Source organism: Phoca vitulina, unplaced genomic scaffold, assembly GCF_004348235.1.
Source record: "Phoca vitulina isolate PV1807 unplaced genomic scaffold, GSC_HSeal_1.0 scaffold18, whole genome shotgun sequence".
Classification (NCBI taxonomy): Eukaryota; Metazoa; Chordata; class Mammalia; order Carnivora; family Phocidae; genus Phoca; species Phoca vitulina.
The window spans coordinates 1,446,537-1,467,719 of record NW_022589721.1 but is presented as its reverse complement, the minus strand read 5'-3'; the positions used below and the strand labels follow the sequence as shown (position 1 = coordinate 1,467,719).

General features: G+C 36.3%; 1 protein-coding gene across 3 annotated transcripts in view; it reads left to right on the top strand.

The window, feature by feature from the left end:
• The window catches only part of AZIN1 (antizyme inhibitor 1), a 31,839-nt gene extending 11,603 nt beyond the window's left edge, over positions 1-20,236 (top strand). The window contains exons 3-13 of one of the 3 annotated variants that reach the window (XM_032415651.1): positions 899-1,044; positions 6,479-6,676; positions 8,930-9,103; positions 9,552-9,724; positions 11,433-11,567; positions 12,783-12,864; positions 13,330-13,404; positions 14,070-14,232; positions 17,082-17,197; positions 17,509-17,723; positions 17,961-20,236. In XM_032415651.1, coding sequence (XP_032271542.1) covers positions 6,575-6,676; positions 8,930-9,103; positions 9,552-9,724; positions 11,433-11,567; positions 12,783-12,864; positions 13,330-13,404; positions 14,070-14,232; positions 17,082-17,197; positions 17,509-17,723; positions 17,961-18,072 — 1,347 coding nt within the window. In that variant the 5' untranslated portion in view covers positions 899-1,044; positions 6,479-6,574 and the 3' untranslated portion in view covers positions 18,073-20,236. The remainder of the gene's footprint in view (positions 1-898; positions 1,045-6,478; positions 6,677-8,929; positions 9,104-9,551; positions 9,725-11,432; positions 11,568-12,782; positions 12,865-13,329; positions 13,405-14,069; positions 14,233-17,081; positions 17,198-17,508; positions 17,724-17,960) is intronic. The other 2 variants (XM_032415650.1, XM_032415652.1) reach the window with 2 other exon arrangements.
• The last annotated feature ends 947 nt before the right edge of the window (positions 20,237-21,183 follow it).

Sequence of the window (21,183 nt, the reverse complement as noted above, 5' to 3'; positions counted from 1 at the left end):
AGCGAGAAAGAGAGAGAGCACATGAGAGGGGGAAGGGTCAGAGGGAGAAGCAGACTCCCCGCTGAGCGGGAAGCCCAATGCGGGACTCAATCCCGGGACTCCAGGATCATGACCTGAGCCGAAGGCAGTCGCTTAACCAGCTAAGCCACCCAGGCGCCCCGCTCTTGTCTTTTAAAATAATTCTTCGGCAGTAAACCTTTAATGTTCTTCCTCTAGGGTTAATCAGGGTGTTCTTTTCATTTTTTTTTTTTTTTTTTAACCTCATCACCTGAAAAGTAACTTTAAGGGTGTTTATTGCCATTACTGGTTTTCCACTTACTGTTGATTGAAGCAAGCTCTGTCCTGATTATCCTAAGTACTCAGTGTAGGTTGTTGTTGTTATCCATCACTTATTTTTAGTCCGGTATGGCAAAAATCCATATGGTCTTAACGGTCATTGCACAATTTATTGGACTTCCTGCCATTTCCAGTATGTAGCTTCCTGTCACTGTTGCTGGTGGTTCGAACCTTCTTCAGACCTCACATCTATAATGGCAAAGTCATCTTTGAGAATCCTCTTCTAATGTTCTTTTGCCCAGTTATTCCTAAAGGTATTCTATGTGGTAAGTAACATTTCGGTCAGAGGTAGAGTGCAGAGGTGACTTCGACAGCATTGTGTCTATTGTTAAAGCTGTGAGCTGAGTTTTAAGTCCTCAAATCATATGTTAAAAAACAAAAAAAAAGTGCTCTTAGGCTTCTTTACAGTAGTGGTTGTAATTTCAAAATGTCTGAAGTTCTCATTCTTTAATGAGTAAACGTCCTTTTAGAAAAGTGGTTGATATATTAAGGTTGGGTTTCCTGCTTACATGTATCTGAAACAGTACTCTCAACCTTTCAGCTCTCCCTGTTCTACTTCCAGGGAGGTCTTCACTTCAGAAATCCAAGACTCATATTCATCCAGCTTGGTGTCAAGTGGGCTGTTGCTGCCAGAATTATCTTGTGATTATTTGAGAGATGTATCAGTTTCTTCTGAAGTACAATCAACTATAGAAGCCTTTGTAGCAGGTGTGTAACAAGGCAAGTGCCCAGCTGCTGCAGCAACTACTCTTGGAGCTACCCTGTCAGTGAACATGAGGACTCAGCGGCCTCATGGAAGGCTCCAGGGAGCAGGGTGCAGTTCTTTGGAGCCTTTTGTTTCTTTGGCAGCTCTTCATTTAAAAAAAAAAAAAAATGTGTTATCAGAAAGCACCAATATGAAGGTGTAAATAAGGAATGTTAAACACTTTTTTCTTCCCAGCTACAATATCTAAGAGGAAATCACTTACAAAAGTAGTATTGTGATTACAGCAATTGTATTAGTGTGAAGTAAGCTGAGCTTGCTTTCACCATACATTGGTAAGGTGTTTGGTTGTGAACATGACGTAAAGGCTTGTAAGTAGAGAATACTTCCTACTATCTGTTGGTAAAAAACTTCAGAGCTTTTATGAAAAGTGAATTTGCTCCTTTTGGAAATCTAAGATTTACACAGTAGATTTTTCTGAATAATGTAAACAATTAAATGTCTAGCAACACCAAAGTATACTACATAGTGGGTCATAACGTGTTAGAGCCAGTAAATCAGTCCCATTTCTGATTTATAAGCCATAAAAAATGGTGCGGTGTCTGTTGGAAATTAACACCCAGGATTGGAACATTGGGGTAAAGTTTGGCATTGCCTGGGTTGGAGTGGCTTAATGGAGAGAGGTGTCTGGAAAATCCCTGTGGTATTTAAAATTGAGGTGGATTAACTTGGTAGATCTGGTATACAATATAAACTCTGCTCACCCACAGCACATACACACTTATATTTTCATTCTGGTTCCATAGGACATGCTGTATATGTCCTAGATTTTTGGTTTAACATCACCAAGTAACTAAATGCTTCTTGGAAAACTAGCAAAATATTTCTTTAGTGCCCTGAGGCAGAAATGTAGAACATAAACCTTTTTGAGATAGTGGAGCTTTAAAATATTTTTTGCTAACATGTGTTAGGCAAAGGCTCCTGGAGGTATGATTATGAACTACTTTTTAGGACTCTTTCAGTGAGACTGGGGTACAATATTGGGGGTAGGAGAGAAATAATCAGCCTACCCATAACCACCTACTTCAGCCTTTTCAGTTGTTGGAAATCTTGGGCTTCCAAGTGACATTTCATTTGAAGGAAGGATTTGTTGGCTCAGAAAGTGCTAGAAAATTTCTCTCTTGAAGATCTTTGTTTTGCAGATTCTTTAGAGGTAATTAGTTTTTCCTGGGCATAACTTTTAGTTTTTAGCAGTAACTGACAGTTGAGCTTTGCATTTATATGTGGCTTACTTTTGTATCCTGTTTTGGGGCACCTTTTAAGAATGTGAACGATGGACCATCTTTTTCAACGCTTTGAAGGAGTTCGTTGCTGTCACATCCTAAGCTTAAGAACTCCCCATTCTTGGGGCACCTGGGTGGCTCAGTCGTTAAGCATCTGCCTTTGGCTCTGGTCATGATCCCAGGGTCCTGGGATCAAGCCCCGCATTGGGCTCCCTGCTCGGTGGGAAGCCTGCTTCTCCCTCTCCCACTCCCCCTGCTTGTGTTCCCTCTCTCGCTATCTCTCTCTCTGTCAAAAAATAAATAAAATCTTTAAAAAAAAAAAAAACCTCCCCTTTCTTAAGAGTTGTGAACTCCTGGGGCGCCTGGGTGGCTCAGTCAGTTAAGCGGCTGCCTTCGGCTCAGGTCATGATCCCAGGGTCCTGGGATCGAGCCCCGCGTCAGGCTCCCTGCTCAGTGGAGAGTCTGCTTCTCCCTCTCTCTCTGCCTACTTGTGCTCTCTCTCTCTCTGTCAAATAAATAAATAAAATCTTTAAAAAAAAAAAAAAAAGTTGTGAACTCCTTTGTCCACCTGTTGTGAGCACCTGTTCTGAGCTAGGAATTATGGGAGCATCAAAACCTTTAGGGACCATCCAGAAAGATAAACTGAGATCTCACTTATGTCCGCTATCTTTTTTTCGTGTTGGTTTAACAATTGCAATGCTCAGTATAATTAAGGAAATCAAATAATGTTACATGTACTACATCTATTTTAGTGGTTTGGGTGTGTTAGTCTCTTCATGCTTTTTGTTAGATACTGCCACTAGAGCAAATTAATTTTATTTTTCCATCAGAGTCCTTATGTGAGTCAAGTAGGGATTGGTGAACCAAACTATGGTTACTTTTGAAGTGAGAGTTGAATTTTAATGATAAAACCATTTCACAAGCATTCTGCGCTTAGAGCATGATGTACTTTCCAATATTTTTATTCATGTTTTTCATTATTTGTCAACTGTTTTAGTTTGGTCCTGGGTTATCCTTTAAAATTATTTCACCCCTACAAAAGTCTGATCTATAGTGACAGAGCTCAATGGTTAGCTGAAGTGGATTTGGGGATTTACTGCAAAAGGGACATGAGGGAACTTAAGCTCATAGAAGGGGTTATGCAGGTGTATACATTTGTCAAAATGGGTGCACATTGTTTCATGTAAACTGTTGATAAAATGGATTAAAAAAGGAAAAATAATTTCAAAGATTTTATTTGTCAGAGCACACAATGCAGGAGCCCCATGCCGGGACTCAGTCCCAGGACCCTGGGATCATGACCTGAGCCAAAGGCAGACGCTTAACCAACTGAGCCATCCAGGTGTCCCAGGAAAAAATTTCAGATTTGGGGTTTACCTGAGAATTAGACAAAAGATAACGAAAGGAACAGCGAAGTTAAAATCTAGAAAATAGTTACAAAGGCTAAAAGGCTATGAGTAGGCTTAATAGGATGTTTTCATACCATATGTAAATTTAGTTTATTAGAACTATGGGAATTTATAAATCTGAGAAATGGTTACTTGATGGTGGAAATTCGATAAAGCTCTATCAGACTGAGAGTTACTGTTGGGTTTCTAAAAGGAATTCTCTTTTTTCTAAGGGTGAGGGTGCTCGGGAGACAGATTTTTTTTCCTTTTAAAAAATTTGATCGTCACCATCTCTAGGGCTGACTAATTGTTCTGTGCCTCAGTGTCTTCACCTCTAAAATGGGGGTAATACCGTTATTATGGTTTTAAGGGTTGAGAAAATTAATATGTATAAAATATTTAAAATAGTGCCTGGTACGTTGCTCAAAAAACTTAAGAATGTGGGCATTCAGCAGGTAAGTAAGACTGGATGGGTTGGTCTGATGTTTTTAAGTATTGAGGATCCTGATGCTAGAGGAAAATTTCCCTTTCTGTAAGGACTGCAGCTATAGGAAATTGAGGTACATATCGTTGTGACTTTAGACTTTTTGGCAGCAGTTGCCTTGGAGGTCTATGATTGCTAACCTAAGGTTCCCAGTTAAATACATAGACTTAGCAGTCTCATGAACTGAAATACTAGGCTGAAGATCTTAAGTATTTTTCATTTTTAATAGAATAAATGAAAGGGGTTTGACCACAAAGATTTGTGATGCAAAACTTAACTGAAAGTTTCAACTGTACTCTTTCTTACACCTACCTTTGAATTGATTTTTTTTTTTAATAACCTTTATCTTTTCTCTTTCCCTTAGTGCATAGTTGAATATCCGCCTAAATTGTTAAAGGTTGTTTAAAATAAATATGTATCCTCAGGCCTAGAATGTCTGCTTTCTGGGCACAGGTTTACATCAGTCCTTATATAACAACCTTTAGAGAATGTCCAGGCTACAATTTCACTTTACTGCCTAAGTATTAAGTCTCACTTAGATATGCCTAAGTTAACTCCTTTCATAAAATATCCTCAACTTTCCTGTTTGTGCTGTTGCTTGAAAGAGATTTGGAGAGCTAAACTGAATGTAGTTGACTTCTTGGAAATGAAGTTGTGTTTTAAACGTTAAGAAAAATCTTGGTTGTATATCATGGAATTTGATTAATATTATGACTTAATGGAATTTGTTTTGGTGCATTCAAAAAGCTGACCCTTTGAGAACCATTGAAATGGAGTATACCTTTAAGATGAGGGCCATCACTGAAGGTGAACACTAGCACATAGAGTAGCATTGGAGGGAGGGAAAGGGAGAATCAAGAACACAGGAAAGGCTGTGCAAGTTTTAAAATAGATGGCCAAGAGCTGGTCTGTGCGCATTATTAATGTGGCAACCAGAAATCAGGACCAGACAATGAGTATCCTGTCTGGAGGACTTGTTTTGCTAATGGACTTTTTATTTATGTTAAAAGAAATCCTTGCCTAAAGTAACCTTTAAGGACCAGTGAATTCAGCAAAGAAGATGAATAGTATATGCTACCCAGAGGAGAATGGGTGTTCTGGGGGAGGGGAAAGATTTCTTCTATGGGGGAGAGATTGGATTTAGCCTGCCTTTTTAGAGTTCTTAGTAAATGGTTTAGGATGTACCAAGTGCCTAGCTTGTACCTAGTTTTAAATTACGCTGGCATTTTTGTGTTTCTGGCAATTGGCAACTTAATTTTAGCTCTATTCTGAAGCAACACTTAAAACAACTATTTTTTTTTAAGATTTTATTTATTTTACAGACACAGCAAGAGGGGGAACACAAGCGGGGGAGTGGGAGAGGGAGAAGCAGGCGCGATGCGGGGCTCGATCCCAGGACTCTGGGATCATGACTTGAACCGAAGGCAGATGTTTAAAGACTGAGCCACCCAGGCGTCCCTTAAACAAGTATTTTTTATTCATATGCTATACTTTTTTTTTTTTTTTTTTACAGCAACCTTTTGAGGAAGTAGTTAATATAATTAACTGAAGTTTAGAGAAATTGAGCTAGGATCACATAGCTATTAAATGATAGAGCCACAACCACGTGAGTCTTCTGACTTCTAGTCCAGTAAGGATTTCAGCTTACTTCATGATAAACTTGAACGTTGCTAACCTGCTGTAGCCGGTACCATTTTCAGATTGAGGTGAGACCTAGGCAGTCTGTATCAAAGCTACAGATGGTCCATTAAAGTCACTCTCCACCCCCACCCATTTCTGTTACTTCACTTTTCGCTTACTGTAGAATTCAGAAGACTTACATCTGCAGTTACCTGCTAGCACGCCATGGGATATGCCTGGTACTGTATTGAAGCTTAGACCAGTATTTTAATTTCTTGGCTGCAGATAGGTATTTCACTAGCTTTCTTTACTTAGAATGAATTTTTACTGAAAATTGTGTTATGAAAAAAAGCAAGATGAGTAATACAGACTGGGTCTACAACTCTGTAAATAAGGTGACCATATCGACTGGTAATAACTGCACATGTTATTTTAAATAGGATTATTTTAAATTGTCATATTGAGCTCAATTTTTAAACGTATAAAATACATTCACTTTAAAATGGACACTAAAAGATATTGAATGATCCAGTGTATCTGCAAGTGTTAAGTGAGCACAGATTCCTCACTAAATTAGGCACTTAGCGCACTTTCATTGACAACTCCTACACTAAGGTTAACTAGTGAAATAATACAGACTTTGAAAAAACTTCTATTTTGACAGTTTGTTGCATATTCTAAGGACCCAGACATAAGGCTTGGTGGCCCGTCTCTTGTTTTTCCTGGTTTATGACTTTCGGCTTTGTGGAATACGGCTGAGATGAAAGGATTTCTTGACGATGCAAACTACTCCGTTGGCCTGTTGGATGAAGGAACAAACCTTGGAAATGTTATTGATAACTATGTTTATGAACATACCCTGGTAAGTGTGCCATATCACATTTCTCAGATACAGCGTTTATAAATTTCTGAATTCTAAAACATTGCTCTATTTCCAAGATGTTGGTCTGATAAAAGTACTTTCTTCAGATGTTACCTTTTCCAGGTTGTCTTAATTTGATGCCCCCACTTCCCTTGAGTAGTGATGAAGTTTTCTTTCTAGCCCACATTAAAACAAATGCTTCCTAACAGCTCTTTCTCTGCTGTGCCTTTTAGCACTCAGCTCTTGTATGTTGTTTTCTTGATATGTTGCTGTCCTCCTAGTCACTACATGGCTTCTTACTCATTTTTCTCAACTATATGCTTGAGTAGATTATAATTTATATTTCAGTTAATCTTGGTTGTATATTGGCTGAGAATTTGATAAGTTACACAGAATGCTTACTCTCTACTGCACCAGGTGTCAGCTTCTACAGACTCATATTCACTGCTACATAAGATTATTTTTGTTTTGTACTTCGTGATAGAGTTAACTTTATTGCCTTACTGATAAAATTTGCTTCTTGGAGCTAATTTCCCATATTCCTCAAATTTGTTGAAAAATTTTCATGTTATTGGTGTTCAATAATAGGATAACAAAAAACTTCCTTGACCTTTACTGATGTGCTCAAATCTCCCCACACCTCAGCAAAATCCCTTTCTCTTTCTTCTGCCATCAAAATTTGGGGGCGGGGGGGAGTGACACTTGTCATACTGTTCAGTCTGTTGTATAACCAAGCCATTCTATAATTAATTCTCTCCTGTCACTAGGGAACCTCCTAGTGGAAGTATGCTGACCTTTCTCTTCTCTAATTTTTGCAACATTCTTTGTGGGTCAGATAATGATCTTTGAAATATTCCTTTCATTCATTCATTGTCCTACAATTCTTGAATTATCCCACATTCAGTAACATTTAGTGAGGGTTAGTCTGAAACCCTATTCTCTCCTAGCAGTGTCATCTAATTATATGGCTCAAGAGTGATTACAACCAAACATCTTCTGGGTTGTTTTGTTTTTAAATCCCAGTTCTCTTGCTGGTAGCCATAGTTGCCTTGGTTTTTTTGTTTTTTGTGTTTCTTCTTCTTTTTTTTTTTTTGTATTAAAAATAAATTTTCTGTCTCTAGAACATTAGGGATGGCATATCTTGAAAGGATGGAGTAACTTGAGTATAACTGTCCCCTATCTGCCATGCAAAAACCATAATTTCCAATCATGTCTATTTCCTGGTCAGTGTGTTCCAATAATGTACATTTTTAAGTGTGTATTAACTGAAAGCAGTAATACTGTCTTCGTGGCTTTTCAAACAATATTTAGATGTGTATTATAAATAAGATTATTTTTATTTTTTTAAAGGTATTTGACAGCAAGAGAGTGAACACAAGTGGGGTGGGGCGGGCAGTGTGAGGGAGAAGCAGGCTTCCCACTGAACAGGGAGCCCGATGCGGGGCTCCATCGCAGGACCCTCCTGAGCCGAAGGCAGACGCTTAAGGACTGAGCCACCCAGGAGCCCCTATAAATAAGATTATTGTCTGCCGTCCAACCTTACTGCTTTGCCTGACATGTTATAGTCCTTTTACCCCTAGAGTAGCTATGTTAAAATCATTTTATAGATCTCCCCAGATCCCTAATTAAAATCTGTTTCTAGTTTTGAGGGAAGAATATTCTTACTCAGGTTTATCTGACATTTAGTGTTCTAGTGTATTTTTTAAATATAATTTTGTCATCTCTTTGTCATCTCTACCAACTTTGTCTCCTTAAACATTGGTTCCTAGTGTTGCTTTACCATCCTGTCGTTAGGTGCAATTTATAATGGAGATATGTAGCTTATTTTGTTTAACATTCCTGATTCTACTCACTGTAATCGGAAATTAGATCCTGAACTATCAAAGTGAATGTATTTTAAACAGCATAGGAAAACATGGAAGGAAACAGGTGGTCTCCTCCTCCTCTACTCCCCCAAATGGAGGCAATTATGAAGTAGAAAGTCCCTATAATTGATAATTTTTTAAAAAGCAAAATAGAGAATATTTTATATGCCAGCTTAGCGCAGCAAAAAGTCAAGTTTAAAAAGAAAAAGGTGTTTGGATTCTCCTGTTTGCTGAATCTAGCTTAATTACTCTTAAACCTTAAATGTAGTAGTGTATGTAAATGTATATATCGGCTTATTTGTGGAGGAAAAAGGGAGTTCTTTACTACTTATGGTACTCTATTTTCAATAGTTCTTTGATTTTTTTTTTTTCCCCATGATCATAACAGACGGGGAAAAATGCATTTTTTGTGGGAGATCTTGGAAAGATTGTGAAGAAACACAGTCAGTGGCAGAACATAGTGGCTCAGATAAAGCCATTCTACACAGTAAAGTGCAACTCCGCTCCAGCTGTACTTGAGATTTTGGCAGCTCTTGGAACTGGATTTGCTTGCTCTAGTAAAGTAAGTATTTTTCATTATTTTGTCACTGAACTGCAACGTTTTAGAACTCGACTTTAACTTTTGGTTACAGTAAGAAAAATTGCAAAAAGTCTCAGTTTTGGATGTTTTTAAACTCTTATGTAAATTTGCAGCCTAATGGAAATTTACAGACTTTTCAGGTATACCAGTGAAAGGAAAGTTTCAGTGAGATGAGACTTTAAAAAGCCTTTTTTTTTTTTTTTTTTAATCAGGAACTTTTTATTTGTTCCTCATTCTTAGGTTAGAGCTAGCTAGACCATTAACTTCCAATGAGAGCAAAATAATTCTAAACCATGAGATTTCTCTGATGGTAGTTACACCTTTTTGAAGGATTTTAACACAGGTAGTGTAAAGTATAAAGTAGTAATTAAATGAAAAGTAATAGAAATGTTGCTTTTTAGATGACACTATTTAAAATGTGTTTTTATAGACTGAAATGGCTTTAGTGCAAGAATTGGGCGTATCTCCAGAAAACATCATTTATATAAGTCCTTGTAAGCAAGTGTCTCAAATAAAGTATGCAGCAAAGATTGGAGTGAACATCATGACTTGTGACAATGAAGTTGAATTGAAGAAAATCGCACGTAATCACCCAAATGCCAAGTAAGTGTAAAACTAAGTACATGGGAATATTACCTTATGGCTTAGGGTTTGGGTTTGTCTTTGGCCTGGGAAAAGTACATTTATGTAGAGCAGTGGTGTGTATTACAATTATTTTTTTTTAACTTACTTAAAATTCCTATATGGAAAATGCTAATAGCATTTTGTTGGCTGCCCACTTCTGATCCTTCTTGTAGAGTTGGGATGAGATAAGGACAGTTTGGAATATGAATTTATAAGCTTTAATTCAAGGAAGAAGATGTGGTTGTTGGAATAATAAAATGAGGGCCACAGCTGTATTTTCATAATTACATCAACCCTACTAGTTATTTATCATGTTGGGGACAAGATGTGTGTTGGTCAGCTTCTTTTCCTAGTTGGCTGAGGATTTAATCTGCCTTTGGCTGTAGCTCCTAAATGCTTGTCCTTAGTGACAGTGTCTGTCTTAGGAGCCTAGTCTGTAGATTGGAGGGGTTTCTTTTTTTAAGACCCACTCTTTTTGAATAGGAAGTTTAATATATATTTTTTTACTTGTACCTGCATGTATCACAAGATATTTTTAATTAAAAAGTTTACTTTTTAAAAGCAAAAAAGGCAAATTTCATGAACTGGTATGTCAAGAGCACTTTAGGATCTACTAAAATTATATTGTATTAGTACAAAATTGCTTCTTTTTAATGGGTTATTACATGTGTTCCTGAAAATGTGTATCATATCCATATTTTCCTTGTACATTTATAATTTTCTTACTGACTTTGATGGTATTCTTAGGTGTCCCAACAGGATTGAGTACCCTGAAAACCTTTGTTTGGATAAAGGCCTTTTGGGGGAAATTTTAGTGAACCACTTGTCTCTAGGAAAATCTTTCTGTTCTGTGATCTTCTGAAGATAAGCCCTGATTTGGGGTTACTGTGTTAACTATAAAGTGGATGGTACATTCTTAATAGAGCTGATTCAACCCATAGGAAGAATAATTTGCTTTTATGAGACTTAACCCCTCCTGATCAGCAGTCATTCATCAGGACTTCCTTGGGAAAACGGTCTTACAAAACAGCATTTGCCATTTGCATATTTTTGGGTGTTAGTGGTTTGTAATTACTTGAGTATCTCCTGAGACCGTCTCAATCATTTGTCTTGGTTGTCATGATTTGGAAGAAAATAGTAAGTAGATTTGAATCAGTATCTAAAAGGCTACTGTTTAGACACATAAAATAACTCCAAGCTTGCCAATTTTTTTTTAATAAGATGGAAGACATTAATAGGAATTTTCAGAATAAGTGGTAGAAGGTTAACTAGCTGAAACAATTTAGGAAACTTGAAACATGTAAAAGCCCTGATATTTTTCACTGAAAGACAATGATGGCATTGCTATTCAATTTAGTCTCTCTAGGTGGTTTTATGGACTGATGGACTTCATTTGAAAGTAATGTCGTCTTTCATTACAGAGCCCAACTGACTCTTGCTGCTACAACAGAGTCTTAACTTCCTGCATTTTCCAAATTCCCATCCTTGTAAGCTTCATGCTTTAGGCCCTAATGGCTAGTTTTTTCTCTATACAGGATTGTTTTTCATTAGGTTCACTTGATTCAACCGTCGCTGGATTTGGGAGCAATGGCAACATAATCAACATACTTCCTACAATCTTCAGGCTTCACATGTGCTGATGATGATGTAAACCAACTCTGCCCCAATCATCTTCCCCTTCTCTTAGGGTCTTACTACATATTGCAACAGAAGATAATATTGGAGGCGAAGAGGGTAACATGAAGTTTGGCACTACCCTGAAGAACTGTAGGCATCTCTTGGAATGTGCTAAGGAACTTGATGTCCAAATTATTGGGGTTAAGTGAGTATTTTGTTTTAAGCTTCCATCTTATGGTGATGAATCTTTGTCTTTCCGATGATAGATTACTTAACACTTCATTTGCATGAAGTCTAATAGATTGAATTTTCAGTTTAATATTTATTTTTTTAGTCTAGGAAAAACAAATATGTTTTATCCTTCATATAATTTTGTACATATACCTCTCCCTTCCCTAATTAAGAGATAAAATAGTAAATAAAAATTCAGTTAGGTTAGTAATGTAAAACCCCTCCTTTTAAATTGGAGAGGATGTCACTAGAATTCTAATGAATACCAAAATAACATTCATCTGAGTTGTCATTTTGCTTTATTTTTTCACCCCATCTTTAAATTTTTTTCCTTCTCTTTTTAATCCCTTGGGCACACCAGTACGACATTGTGTTACTTTCTTGATTTTTATGTGTGCAGAAATGGATACCCAGATTTAATGATTTGATCATAATCTCAGAACTATGATCTGAGTCAGATTTGGAGCACAAAGCTCCACAGTTTTTGAGATGCCAGTCCATTGCTAATCTTATTACAGTACAAGATCTTGCTTTTTAAATATTCATAAAGATGGATAAAGAATCACCACTGTTAAGTTTAATTCTGTCTTAGGTGAAAAATATTGACATATATTTGAGAGTTCTCATATTTCTATTTTTAAAGTTAATATACAGTAAAATTGACTTTTGGGTTTATACTTTATACCACTGCCACGATCAGGATACAGAAGCGTATTTCATTTAAATTTAAGTATTCTGTTCTGAATTTCTGATAAGTATCTCTTAAGTAATACTAACAAGCGTTAGTAATACTCAGCTGAATTAATGTTCGTTTGTATTTCACAGTAGACATTTTTATATTTTGTCAGATAAAACTATACATTCAAATTAAAGATTTCATGACCCAATTTTATTGCTAGTGCTTGTTACTTTACTATACATAAAAGCATGCCCTTACCTGATAGTTATAAAGCCTGATAACTCATTGTTAAAAATTCTTTATAAAATTACAGTATTACTCAAACATTGTCTTTTCTGAAAGGCTGGTTATTATAACTTGAATAATTAGAGGCTTGTGCTTCCAATTCTTTAAATATTTGATAAGGTTACTGTGAATACTGTGTCAATATGGTGAACGAGAACTGAAAAGAATTACAGGAAGGGCCTCTGAAATGTACTGTTGCTTTAAATTTATTACTCTTTCTTCCAGATTTCACGTTTCAAGTGCTTGCAAAGAATCTCAAGTATATGTACATGCTCTATCTGATGCTCGATGTGTGTTTGACATGGCTGTAAGTTTTTTTCCTTAAATTATTTTGATATTTTAAGCCAGGATCTTATTTATTTTTCTTTTTCTCTACATCTCTTTCTTTTCAAAGATTTTATTTATTTATTTGAGAGCGAGAGAACTTGCGCGCGTGCAAGTGCGCATACCCTAGAGCAGGGGGTGGAGCAGAGGGAGAGGGATAAGCAGACTCCCAAGCAGCAAGAGTTCCATACGGTCAATATTTTTTAAGTGCGTAAAGGGATGAAATAGTAATTTACTTGCATATGTCTGTAAGACAGTACAGACATCGTCAGGAAGACGGTATATACACAACACTGAATAAATCTATTTCTGTTGGTAGAGACCAAAACCATTGCCATACTAAGGATTAGAACAGATACTATTTACGTCCTTGGGAAGGGGTTTTTGAAATGTCCTTGTAGTCCTAACAATTTGGATAAGCATTTAAAGTATTTTTTTCCATCTCTAGGGAGAATTTGGCTTCACAATGAACATGTTAGATATTGGCGGAGGCTTCACAGGAACTGAATTTCAGTTGGAAGAGGTAAACTTTGTTCAGTGGATGGATATACTGGAATAATCTCATTTCTTTGCTACTTAAGTGGTAGATACAGACAAGGGTTTAACAATGGCAGGAAATAAACCCTGTAACAAACATCTGTTTAAAATTTGATTCTAAGAAGATGAAGAGGCAATGAGAAGACCTAGCTAACTTTGAAAAGCTTAATAAAATTCTATGAACTCTATAGCATAAAACGTTTGTATTCAGTTGTGTTTCTGCTCTAATGGAGTACTTGATAGTACAAGTGAATTTATAATTTGGACAGTTTAAGCTGTTTTATCCAATATACATTACTACTCATCTTCCTGCTCTGCCTTCCATCCCTCATTCTGTAGTATCTAGAAACTGATTTGATGTTTTGCTCCTTCATTGCTATTGTTAAGGAGTATAGAAACATGACTTTAAACAGTCACCAGTAGCTATTTGCTATTGGGATTATGAAATTTTTAAAAATAATGCCATTCTGATAATACAAACTTTGATGTCTCAAAAGTCTGCTTAATTGCTTGAAGATAATTGCTAAGTAAGCTTTCTGGTCTGTAATTGGAACTACTTTGGTTTTAAATTTTCTAAGAAACCTATCAATCTCTTAATGTGACTTATCTAGTTCAATATTGAAATCATAATGTGGGGTTTAAAATTCATAGGTTAATCATGTTATCAGTCCTTTGTTGGATGTCTACTTTCCTGAAGGATCTGGCATTAAGATAATCTCAGAACCTGGAAGCTACTATGTGTCTTCTGCATTTACACTTGCAGTTAATATCATTGCAAAGAAAGTTGTTGAAAATGATAAATTTTCCTCTGGAGGTGAGTTACAAAGTTTATAATTTTGTTTCTGTTTGATAAATTCATCTTCAAACTGATTGCAATTATCTGATACTAGTCGAGTGTAAAATACTGTAGGACATGGAAATTTACGGATTATGAGGTTGTGGGTGATCTTCAGTCAGCTGTAAGCAGCTGGGGAGCATTTTAAAATGCCCTCTGAAGTTGCCATAAGACCTCTGAAATCTAACTCTTGGTTCTGATATTTAGATATGCATATTTTATTTATTATTTTTTTGGAGACACCACAAGCCCATGTGAGGTTGGGGTGGGGCAGAGGGGGAGAGAGAGTTTTTTTTTTTTTTTTTTTTTTAAAGATTTTATTTATTTATTTAACTGACAGAGACAGCGAGAGAGGAAACACAAGCAGGGGGAGTGGGAGAGGGAGAAGCAGGCTTACCGCGGAGCAGGGAGCCCGACGCGGGGCTCGATCCCAGGACCCTGGGATCATGACCTGAGCCGAAGGCAGTCGCTTAACCAACTGAGCCACCCAGGCGCCCCAAGGGGAGAGAGAGTTTTAAGCAGACTCCCTGCCCAGTGCAGAGCCTGAGACGGGGCTCAGTCTCATGACCCTAAGATCATGATCTGAGCCAAAATCAGGAGTCAGTTGCTTAACCGACTGAGTCACCCAGGTGCCCCTAGTTACTCGTGTTTTAGATAAACCTCCCCCAGATGATTGATTCTCCTATCTTGTTAAGAACCAGTGTTTTATTGTAATGTCTCTTGTCCTGTTCCTCTTTGTCAGATGAGTCACTGGGAGGATGTACTTTATACTTTTTTACATAACAAGGGCCAACAGAGTCTTAATCTGTCTCTAGTCAAACCAACAAAAAGGCACTAGACAGTCTGTCTTGCTGACAAATACCACTTTAAAAAACGTAGAAAGTACTGTTCTACATTAAGAAGACTAACTCCTGTAGTTTTTTTTTTTTCTCCGTAAGTTAGGAAGAATAAGGTTTTTTTTCTTTTGAGTTTTTAAAATATCTCAAAGTTGAAGAGCTGCAAGAATAATATAAGGAACTTCCCATTCTGATCACTTGGTTAAGATGGTGTCAGGTGGGTTTCTTCATTATAAAGTGGAAAGATAATTTGTAAATAACGTTTTTCTTTTCATACTTTCACCCCATTAGTTTTAACATCAGTGAATTTCTGACTCCATTATTCAGTCTACGAATAGCTTTCTCTATTTATAATAGTTTAGACTCCTAGATACTTACTCAATAGATTATATAGTCGATTATTTTTATTTACTGTCCAAAATTGGGGTCCTTTTGACATGTCCCCATCGTTCCCTGAGTGCTTCTTTATTTCATGGTACATCAAGATGTTCCAGGTTCTTTACCTGCCTCAGTCCTAGAATTGGCTATGTCTCCAAGGAGAGTGGTATTTTAAAAACCAAGAAAGGAGTGAGTATTGGTTGTGCTCACTACTGATGCATCATTTCATCTAGGCTTTCTCACTGAACAGAACCAGGAAATGGGTGTGTGCATATATATACATAGCACACATAACTATATACCATCAAAAGCTGCGCATGCAGTATACCACATGGTGCATTCTGTTTTTCTCCTTACGTATTATAACTCTTTCCCAACAGTGAGAAACCTAGCTCCCATTATCCTACACCTACACACATTTGCTTAAGTCTGGAATACGCAGAAGGTGTTTCCTGAATAGCTAACTCATACCACTGCAGATAACCAAACCACTTAACCTGTAGTTCAGTATCTGTTGAGGGTTGGTTTTTGACATAAGATTTTACTCCCTGTATAAAAATTTAAGTGTATAATTTGACAAATTAATGAAAGCATATACTGACATCCCTATAAAAACATAAGTTTCATATCAGAATTTTTTCTTCCCAGGTTTGTTCCTTTGCCAGACAGTCATTGTTGTGATGGTTTTTGCACCATTGAGTAGTTTGGGCTGCCTTCAAGCTTCATATAAATGGAATCATCTAGCATATATTTTAGGACAGCTCAGTATAAGGGCGCCTGGGTGGCTCAGTCGTTGAGCATCTGCCTTGGGTTCAGGTCAGGATCCCAGGGTTCTGGGATCGAGCCCTGCATTGGGCTCCCTCCTCCGTGGGAAGCCTGCTTCTCCCTCTCCCATTCCCTCTGCTGTGTTCCCTCTCTCTCTCTGTCTCTCTCTGTCAAATAAATTTAAAAAATCTTAAAAAAAGAAAAGGGCAGCTCAGTGTAATGTCTGATTGAACTACTTTGTTTCATGTTTATTGCTAATATTCCACTGTGAATAGACATTTATCCATTATCTTTGCTGATGAATATTTGGTTGTTTCCACTTCTGGGCTATTACGAATAAAACGTAACATTCTTATTTAAGTCTTGTGGACATTTTTCATTTCATTGGGGAAATGACTCAGAATAGAATTGCTGGGTCACAGAGTAGATGTTTTTAAAGATTTCAAAGTGGTATTTTACTCTACCACTGGTGGTGTATATGTGCAAGTTCTGATCCCTCACTTTTATTGATTTTTTTTGTATTGTCATTTTTTAATTTTATCCATTCAGTAGGTGTGTGGTGGTGGAAGCTCATTGTAGTTTTAATTTGCATTTATCTGGTGACTTCTGTAGAGCACTTCTTTCATGTGTTCATTGGTCGTCTTTGTGAAGTATGTTTTCAGTTTTTTAGGCTAACAGTTTCAAGGTATGACAGTATATATCAGGTTTTTTCAAGTTAATTTAAATATTTTGGGAAATGTGAAAACTGAGTCTAGTCTATAAATATTCAGTCTGCTCTGCCTTGCATAGTTTTAACTGTATTAGACAATTTAGTGTAAATTCATCCTCATTTTTTCTGCTTTATTTCAGTAGAAAAAACCGGAAGTGATGAACCAGCCTTCATGTATTATATGAATGATGGTGTTTATGGTTCTTTTGCAAGTAAACTGTCGGAGGACTTAGATACCATTCCAGAGGTTCACAAGGCAAGTTGTATTACAAATAATAGAACTGCTTATTTGGCAGTTTATTAACTGACTTTTTTTTTTTTTTTTTTTTTTTTTTTTAAGGTGCATCCCAATTTTTGGAGGAATACTTTAGAATGGGGAATATTGCCCTTTTTTGAGGATTTGCCTTCCTTAGATGGAGTTAAGGAGCACCATTGCCCTTCTAGGCCTGCCTTTTATAGGCATATTTAATCTCATCTAATGAAAAATGCTCTCATCCACCCTCAGATTCAATACCTGTATGAACATGAGTAAAAACTTAATTTAAAAAGTTTCTTTTTCCCTGACAGAAATACAAGGAAGATGAGCCTCTGTTTACAAGCAGCCTTTGGGGTCCATCCTGTGATGAGCTTGATCAAATTGTGGAAAGCTGTCTTCTTCCTGAGCTGAATGTGGGAGATTGGCTTATCTTTGATAACATGGGAGCAGATTCTCTCCATGAACCATCTGCTTTTAATGATTTTCAGAGGCCAGCTATTTACTACATGATGTCATTTAGTGATTGGTAAGGTACTGTTTTCATTTTAAAGCTGATTGGATATTTGAGATGACATTAAATGTTGGCTAATTTTAATTCTGTAACAAATGCCTAACTTACAAGTAGTAGCAAAATGCTCCTCTGTTAAGGGTTATTGGAAGACTCGTTACTTTATAATCTGATTTCATTGTCCACTTGTTATGTGTTAGTGTGGTCTTTGTGCTTAAACTTAGAATTACGGTTTTGTGTTTGGTTTTTTGAAAGGTATGAGATGCAAGATGCTGGAATTACTTCAGACACAATGATGAAGAACTTCTTCTTTGTGCCTTCTTGCATTCAGCTGAGCCAAGAAGATAGCTTTTCCTCTGAAGCTTAAACAGGCATCAATGCTTCTTTAGATCTGAAGTTGCAGGTTAAGCTTGTCTGGTCTACATTCCAGTGTGAAACAAATTCAAACAATCTTACTCTGTTAATTCTATTGGAAACAAAATCTATTAGTAATAGCTCTTTGGGACCAGACAAAATCAGCTTTCATCTATAATTCATTGGGGGGTAATTGGGAGATTTAGATAATGTATCCAGATTTAAACTTACCAGTTTGTCCTACCCCTTAAGCGTTTAAAATAAAATATGCAACAAAATGGATGACTTAGTGGAGATGGAAGCCCATTAATTGGGTTCCCCATTAAATCGTTTACATACAAGTACACAGTTTTTATACTAAGGATTCATGTTAAAAAGTCTTGTAAAGTTAAATGTCTTTCACCCAGATATATCAAATGTCAGTGGAAGACCAGTGTGACTTCATTAGATACGTTTAGTGTATTTAGAATGTGTAAATTTGTGCTTTGAACTGTAGTTTAATAAATGTAAAATTGCATCATAGTATTTGTTGTATTTGACCTAATGTAACCCTTGTATGATTGCAATAAAATTTTGTGTAGATTTTACTGTTTTTTCAGGCTAAAACTTTGGGAAAGGGGGCTAGCTAGCAAAGGTAGTTTTGAAATAGATGTGTATATGGACTGTTTTGAAGGTTTTTTTTTTTTTCCCCTTTATAGCCCATTTAAGTTTAGTTTGGCTCAGTACATTTTTTTCAGTTATTTAAATAGTAATTTAAGTAAAATGTTTGGTAAATCATTGTGAAGTTCAGATTCATTATGGAGAGTTGATGTGCAGTAAGCATGATGTTTAACAATTTTAACACCAAAAATGTTAATTCTGCATAAACCAATTGTAATAATTAATAGGTGTTTCTGTATAGATAGAATGCGTAGAATACCTTAGTAAATCTTTGAATTACAAATCTTTCGGCTGAAATGGAAGATTCTATTAAATACTTTGAATAAATCTGGGGTGGGGGAGGGAAATAAAATCGCAGAAAACTCTGCAGCGCACTAAAACTTAAAGAAGGGCTACATCTATATCCAGAAACCTGATGCTCTTTTGCACGGAATACTATTTAAATTCAGAGTTGTAAGGGGTAGGGTGAAGCACACCTGTTCTCAATTTCTTAATTGCAATGATTTCAGACTTTAGTAGGAGTTTGTTTTTAGTTACGCTTAGTTTCTTGTTATTTCCCATTTGTTCAGCTTAGTAATTTTAATTCTTTTCATACTAAAATTTTGTGACTGGGGGAAGGGAGTTAGCGTTACTAACCTGACAGTTGTTGCCAGGAGTTTGCGCGTTGTTCACTGCTAGTATATTAGTAATCCTAGATCTCAGAATCACAATAGTAATAAAATAAACAACAGGGGTCATTTTTTTCCTAACTTACTCTATGTTCAGATGTGGAATTTCTGTCTTCCAAGAGGAAATGTGACTTGACTTTGGTGCCAATGGACAGAAAATTCTACCTGTGCTACATAGGAGAAGTTTGGAATGCACTTAATAGCTGGTTTTTACACCTTGATTTCAAGGTGGAAAGAAATTGATCATGAATCTCTAATAAATTTCAATCTAAACCAGTAGGTGCTTAATATTTTTTGATTTGATGCCCATTTGAATTTCATGGGTTCTAATAATTAAATTTAAGACCCCAGTCCATTGTCATCTATAATTACCCTTGGACTTTACCAAGGTATAATACGGGGTTTTATGCAAAATTCCAAGCTACATGCAACTTTTTTTAACCGTAATAAAGAGGAGGAATTATTCCCAGTCTTCTTTACATGTTGTGCTTTGTGGTCCAGAAATGGCAGACCTTTTAGAAGATGGTACAACTATGAGTCCTTGGCTTGACATACAGCTCTGAGCTTCATGGCATATCAACTTTGCCATATTCATAGGAGAGTTGTTCTATGTATAACGGCTCAGAGTTGCAAATTTCACATGTGAATGAGATGGTAACTTTAAGAAATGTCTGTATTGTATTTGAAGACTGTTCGCCATAAATCTGAAGTTTGAACTTATGTATTTCAATTTGGTATGCTAAAAAGTACTGAAATAATGTAACAGTCCTTTTTTTTTTTAACAATATTGTAATCTCAGTTCAGAATTTAACTGAAAATATAAAACCCAAATGATTTCTATATAGTAAATTGAACTGTAAAGGTAATTTGTGTGTGATTCTGAATACACAAGATAAAATGTTTTTATTCCTCCTTACGTTTTACTTTGGCTTCTATCATGAAAGAGTTAATTCTGCATATCGACTTTGTATATATTTTAACTTAAAAGCATTCTTTCAGAATCTTTATAAAGTAGCAAATCTGATAAAATGCTGGGCATTACATATGAAAGATTTTGATAAAGTTCAATACATGTGAGCACGAAGATGTTTCCTAGACCCATTAATTTGCCAGCCTCTTAAATTTTAAACTTAGACTAAATAAAATTGATTTTTATAAGTTAAGGTAGGTATTCCAAGTAATTGTGGGCACTGTAACATTCAATGCAAATATTGTAGTTAAGAAGCCACTCACTATTAAATCTTTTTTGTCCCTTGTTGGGGACTTTGTATTTTCTCACGGTAGATATTAGCAACTTGACCAACAGTATAGTAAGAATACTTGCTTACTTGGCTTCAGAGTATAAGATCAGAAAAGAATTAGTAGCCTTCCACATTCAAGTTGTGAATAAATCTTCCAAATACTTCAATTCCTGTCTTGTCCATCCTGAAGGCAGAATAAAAGAATGGTGTATTTGCAGATTCCGGCTTTCATAATGGGAATAAACCTAGCCTAGGAATAAGAAACGAAAACCGGTTCTGATCTTTCCTGGCACTGCTGGAGGCTAATCTATACCTACTTAAAAAATAATAAGCTACCAACTTTAAGGTGGTTGTATTTTCATAACAAGCTATGATTTCTGGACCCTTTTACTCTGCTGGGACTGCAATCAAATTTGAGTAAGGATGGTGTGGATTTGATTTTTTTTTTTTTTTCTCCTAGCTCTTTGTTACTAAATCAGGACAGTAGAAAGTATTGAAATAGGAAGGCATTTTAAGTTTTAAAGAAATTCTGGTAATGTATGATCATCCATTTGG